Below are 6,206 nucleotides of genomic sequence, written 5' to 3'. Positions count from 1 at the left end.
CATTAGGCAGTTGTTTTAACCTCTAGGCCACAAGCTCTATCTCACTTTGTTAGCTGAGAAGCAAGGGAGATATGTGTTAAATGTTTGTTAACTATTTAGATTACCTTGCTAGGCTGTTAAATTTAAAAATGTATTGTGTGCATAATTCTGTTTTTGTTCTTATTTATGCTTTTATATCTTGTGATATGATTTTATTGTAAACTACCTGTAGTCACTTAAGTGAAAAAATGGGCAGTATAAATATGTGAAAAATAAATAAATAAATATTTATACATTGAATGGCTACCTTATAAAGTTTTTTCATCAGCTGTTGGCTGAAAATGGGCAATGGGATTTAAAAAATAAAGTATACACTTTCTTCATTTTCTTCTTTGATAAAAACACAGAAGAACAAAAATTAGTATCTTATGCATAAACTAACAAAAGTGTAAGGGAAAACTCTTCACAGAAAATTTGGATGCAATCTATAGGAAATGATTTAATAAGTGAGTAAAATTCCCAGCTACTACATTCGCTTATTCTGGTTTACCATTTTTAATAAGTTTACCATTTAAATGGTTTACCATTTTGATAAGTTCCTTTGATGGCCTTTGGAGCAAAATGAATCCTTGAACAAGAACTTGGTGTGCTGCCCATTGTGTTAGCTTCTCCTCCTGCTTCATTTCAACCTTCACTGGATTACCTCTTCTTCACACCATACAAATATTTGCTTTATTTTTTGTACACTAATGCTACATAGCAATCTTGGCATCTTCATTGTCAATTTATTAAACCAATCTGCTTTGTCACATAAATCTATCTGGAGGGCTTGTTAAGAGTCATTGGTTATCAACCTAGACCACAGGGAAATTATATAACAGCTTGTACCATCTTCTGTAGAACAATTCAATGCCACAGTGCTTGATCACAATCAACGGTGTCAAAATGAAGCCTGCTCCATTTCCAACAGTTATAATGGTAAACTTAAAATGCCAAGTCTTATTGGCAGCACCCTGCAGTAGTAAATTAATACTGATATATTTATTTATCTACTTTATATATACCACCCATCTCATATTTATGACTCTGGGTAACTTAAAGGTAAAGGTAAAGATTCCCCCGCACATGCGTGCTAGTTGTTTCCAACTCTAGGGGCCGGTGCTCATCTCCGTTTCAAAGCCGAAGAGCCAGTGCTTGTCCGAGGACGTCTCCATGGTCATGTGGCCGGCAAAGGCGCACAGAACGCTGTTACCTTCCCACCGTAGTGGTCCCTATTTTTCTACTTGCATTTTTACGTGCTTTCGAACTGCTAGGTTGGCAGAAGCTGGGACAAGTAACAGGCGCTCACTCTGCTACGCGGCACTCGGGATTCGACCTGCCAAACCGCCGACCTTCTGATCGACAAGCTCAGCGTCCTAACAAAATATATACAACTTTTAAAAAAAATCTGTTAAATTTAAAAATGCATTGTGTGCATAAAATAAAAAGACGCTCTTACCACTTGCTTTTCAGCAGCCACCACAGCTGCTGCAGCTGCAACTGTCTGTCTTCCCAGGCCTGTAGTGTTAGTGCAATCTGGAGGTGTGCCTTTCACACTGGAGAAATAATTGGGCAGGGCAGCTTTGGGAGCTGTTCTGGCATGGAAGAGTGAATGGTTACAAGGGTAAGAAAAAGAACGTGAGGGATGCTGACTCTGGGCTCTTTGCTTCCATCCAACTTTGAACTGAGTGTGAACTGGAGTTGCTGGTGGATGGTAAGGAGGGGGAGGGGGAGGGAGTGGTGGATGGAAGGCCACAAAAGAGTCTAGGTCTGTAAACATTGTTTCTGCAGTGGGCGTGCTGTTCACACGACATCGGCCTGACTGTCTCAAGCTCAGAAGTGGGCTTTCGTCTCCAAAGTGCTCGTCAGGGAAGAACTTGTGAGGATTCTGCAGCAGAAAGACATAACAAGAAATGCAGGGAGAGATCACACAAACTTCTGCATTTCAACCCTTCTACTAATACAGATAAACGTATGGTCGTACTTTTTCCTCCATGCCAACAATATGGAAACATGATATGTTTGCATTACAATTACTTTGCCTGGGCAAAACAAACATAACATGCCAGCACAATGGGATCAATATATATATCTAATTACAGAGTGGACAAATGGGCAAAATACAGTAACTCTTCCTATTCCACCTTAAGCATAAAACTACATAAATTCTCATCCTGTAAATCACCATAGGGTGGCTCTGTACTGTATGGGCTCTAGTCTAGGGTTCTTAACATCGTTTTATCAGCATATTTGAATCTAAAGCTTTAGATGGCTATAATTTTTATTAAGCATTCTCATTGTTTTGCATGGTAGATAACTCATATTTAGAACAGAGCAGTAGAAAAAAGCAATGGGAATACTTTCTTGCTCATCAGTTAGAAACCAGGTAATCTGACCCATTCTTTTTTGACATTACAATATGTAACTGCAATGTTCCCTTTAAGCTTTCCTCCGTGAATGAGTGCACTCTTCAACACTTTTGCACATGCTGGTTACTTCTGGCATTGAATGCATGCAGGTTCCACCAGCTTACTTGCATGCTGCCTTCATCACTTCATACCTGCAGTAACTCAGCAGCAGAATCAGAAAGTCCAAATTCCCTCAATACACGGATCTGAATCTCATAACTGACCGTGGCTCCTTCTCCACAGTTCAGAGCATAAGCTCGCTGGACTTGCTCAGTATGGCGGAGCTCTTGCAGCCGTCTGACCATTTCTTTAACAACAGAGAGATGAGGAACTGAGAAAAGACAAACCGAAAACAATCTGAATTGAAATTTGTTCCTCATCCTTGTAATGAGCTTCAACAGAGCCCAGGTTTATTTAAGGCAGATATCTACGCTAAGAAAGAACTTATCCAAAAGCAACTGTTCAGAAAGACATGTGTCGGCAACAATGACTCAGGCTACAAAGTTGGGCAGAGAACAGTACAGATGAATTTCCTGCATTTCCATCTTATAGTGAAACCCACTGAAAACTTTACCATTCCGATCAGTTTTCCCACCTGAATTCAGTATAAGCACCTGAAGGCAGGGCAAGAAGCAATGGATGGAAATTAATCAAGGAGAGAAGCAACCTATTGAGCCTTGGTGGAGCAGTGGGCTAATGCCTCCTTAAGTAACACCAGCTGCCTGCAATTAGTGCAGGTTCGAGTCCCACCAGGCTCAAGGTTGACTCAGCCTTCCATCCTTCCGAGGTAGGTAAAATGAGGACCCAGATTGTTGGGGGCAATTAAGCTGACTTTGTAATAATGCCGCTTGGGGTGTGTGTGAAAGCCCTAATAAGCAGGCATATACATAGAATGAAGGCTACTGCTAAACTTGTAAGCCACCCTGAGTCTTCAGAGAAGGGCGGGATATAAATGGAATTAAAATAAAAAAATAAAAATAAAAAACCTAGAACTAAGGAGAAATTTCTTGACAGCAAAATTAACCAGTGGAACGGCTTGCCTCCAGAAATTGTGGGTGATTTTTAAGAAGAAATCAGACAACAATTTGTCTGAAATGGTATAGTTTCCTGCTTGAGCAGGGGATTGGACCAGAAGAAAGACCTCCAAGATCCCTTCCAATTCTGTTATCTTTCCCGGATGTTCCTTATGCAAAATGGACCATCAACACTACCCATCCTCCTAAGTATTTCCAAATTTGCTCTATGGGTTGAGAGGCACTCTGCAGACACATGTGGGAATCCTATCTAATGCTATGCAGTCGAGCTGCCGGTACAACTAAGGTCTAACTCCTTTTACAGTATTTCCCCACTAATGTTGTTGTTGTTGTTAGTTGCGAAGTCGTGTCCGACCCATCGCGACCCTATGGACAATGTTCCTCCAGGCTTTCCTGTCCTCTGCCATCTTCTGGGCTCCATTTAAGCTCACGCCTACTGCTTCAGTGACTCCATCCAGCCACCTCATTCTCTGTCGTCCCCTTCTTCTATTGCCCTCAATCTTTCCCAGCATTAGGCTCTTCTCCAGTGAGTCCTTCCTCCTCATTAGGTGGCCAAAGTATTTGAGTTTTAGCTTCAGGATCTGGCCTTCTAAAGAGCAGTCAGGGTTGATCTCCTCTAGGACTGACCGGTTTGATCGCCTTGCAGTCCAAGGGACTCGCAGGAGTCTTCTCCAGCACCAGAGTTCAAAGGCCTCAATTCTTTTGCGCTCAGCCTTTCTTATGGTCCAACTTTCACTGCCATACATTGCAACTGGGAAGACCATAGCCTTGACTATACGCACTTTTGTTGACAGGGTGATGTCTCTGCTTTTTAGTGTGCTGTCTAGATTTGCCATGGCTTTCCTCCCCAGGAGCAAGCGTCTTTTAATTTCTTGGCTGCAGTCCCCATCTGCAGTGATCTTGGAGCCCAGGAAAATAAAATCTGTCACTACCTCCATTTCTTCCCCATCTATTTGCCAGGAATTGAGAGGGCCGGATGCCATGATCTTGGTTTTCTTAATGTTTAGTTTCAACCCAACTTTTGCACTCTCCTTCTTCACTCGCAACAAGAGACTCTTCAGTTCCTCTTCACTTTCTGCCATTAGAGTGGTATCATCTGCGTATCTTAGGTTGTTGATATTTCTTCCAGCAATCTTAATTCCAACTTTTGATTCATCTAGCCCTGCCTTTCTCATGATGTGCTCTGCATATAAGTTAAATAGGCAAGGCGACAGTATACAGCCTTGCCGGACTCCTTTCCCAATTTGGAACCAATCAGTGGTTCCGTGTCCAGTTCTCACTGTTGCTTCTTGGCCCGCATATAGGTTTCTCAAGAGACAAATAAGATGTTCTGGTACTCCCATCTCTTTAAGAACTTGCCACAGTTTGTTATGATATTTTCCAGTAAATCTCTTCTACCTCTTTCCATTAGTTTAGCCAATATGAGTAACAGAATAACAGAATTGGAATGGACCTTGGAGGTCTTCTAGTCCATCCCCCGGCACAGGCAGGAAACAAATTGTCCAACCTCTTCTTAAACACTTCCAGTGTTGGACCACTTACAATTTCTGGAGGCAAATCGTTTCACTGATTAATTGTTCTAACTGTCAGGAAGTTTCTCCTTAGTTCTAGATTGGTTCTCTCCTTGATTAGTTTCCATTCGATGTTTCTTGCTCCTGCCCTCTGGTGCTTATACTGAATTCAGGTGGTCTGAAATGGTAAAGTTTTCAGTTGGGTTTACTATAAGATGGAAATGAAGGAAATTCAGCTGTACTGTCCTCTGTCCCTTAAATACATTGTAAGATAATTTTTAATAGAGTTTTGTTGCAGCTTCCAAATCGGTCTGATTTAATTTCCAGAAGTTCCCTCTTCGATTGTATTTTTTTTTTGTTATTTTGAATTGGGGAAATAAATGAAAACTGCTATGTAAGACAAGCTTTCTATAGGTTTTTTTTAAAGGATCCAACTACCTCCCAAAGCAGAAAAAAAATCCTCCTGAAATATTCCAGCTTCATTTATCTTTATGAATCAATGTTGCCCACTGTGGCCTTTCCCCCCCCCCCCAAAGCTTTCAAAGTCACCCGAACCATCACAAATTTATTTGTCCTTACAAGTGCTATCCAACTTGGCTCAGTGTCTTCAAATATTCTGGTCACTGATCAAGGCTGATCATCACCAGCTGATAATCCTATATCAATCTAGTGACTGGAATTAATTTCAAGGGTTGACAGTTTGTGTTCCAACAACAATTTTCTTGATCGTAACCGCAAGATAACTGTAGTAGCTATGCAGCTCAGTTTTTATTATGCTGCTCACAACTCCCAAGGATTTTTTTTGCATGCGGAGGAACGCATGTAATAAAAAGCAGTTTTCTAGCCAAATCTGGGCATCCCGTTTTCTTCTCTCTTACCACTGGTGGATTGCTGTGAGTAGCAAAGCATGGGACAGGATCAAATAGCTGTACCTCCAACACCATATTGGCAGCTGGCAAAAAAGCTAATTCTTGAGTGCTGGCACCACACTTGTTCTCCTGAAATTCACTTTTGGCAGTTCATTTAAGCTTAGTTCTTGGATTAGCTTCAATGAAGGTCAGCACTTGGACGACTGCTTTATAAAAGTCTTTCTCTTATATATAAACTTTAAATGAAGAATGCCCATAAAAATATCTGGCATCACAAGAACCTTTGAACACCATCCACCATTTATGCATGTTCTAATACACATGCTGTACCCCAAACTTGAGGCAACCATGGCTACATCTTGTTTT

The 6,206-nt window shown here is 41.2% G+C and overlaps 1 protein-coding gene across 1 annotated transcript in view; it reads right to left on the bottom strand.

Moving 5' to 3' along the window:
- The window catches only part of BTBD7 (BTB domain containing 7), an 80,353-nt gene that overhangs the window by 6,497 nt on the left and 67,650 nt on the right, over positions 1-6,206 (bottom strand). Inside the window, exons 9-10 of the mRNA XM_083366746.1 lie at positions 2,579-2,757; positions 1,478-1,906 (exon numbers count right to left, since the gene is read on the bottom strand). Coding sequence (XP_083222872.1) covers positions 1,478-1,906; positions 2,579-2,757 — 608 coding nt within the window. The remainder of the gene's footprint in view (positions 1-1,477; positions 1,907-2,578; positions 2,758-6,206) is intronic.

Source organism: Vipera ursinii (genome assembly GCF_947247035.1).
Source record: "Vipera ursinii genome assembly, chromosome: 1".
NCBI lineage: Eukaryota > Metazoa > Chordata > Lepidosauria > Squamata > Viperidae > Vipera > Vipera ursinii.
This window is presented reverse-complemented; position numbering and strand designations above follow the sequence as displayed.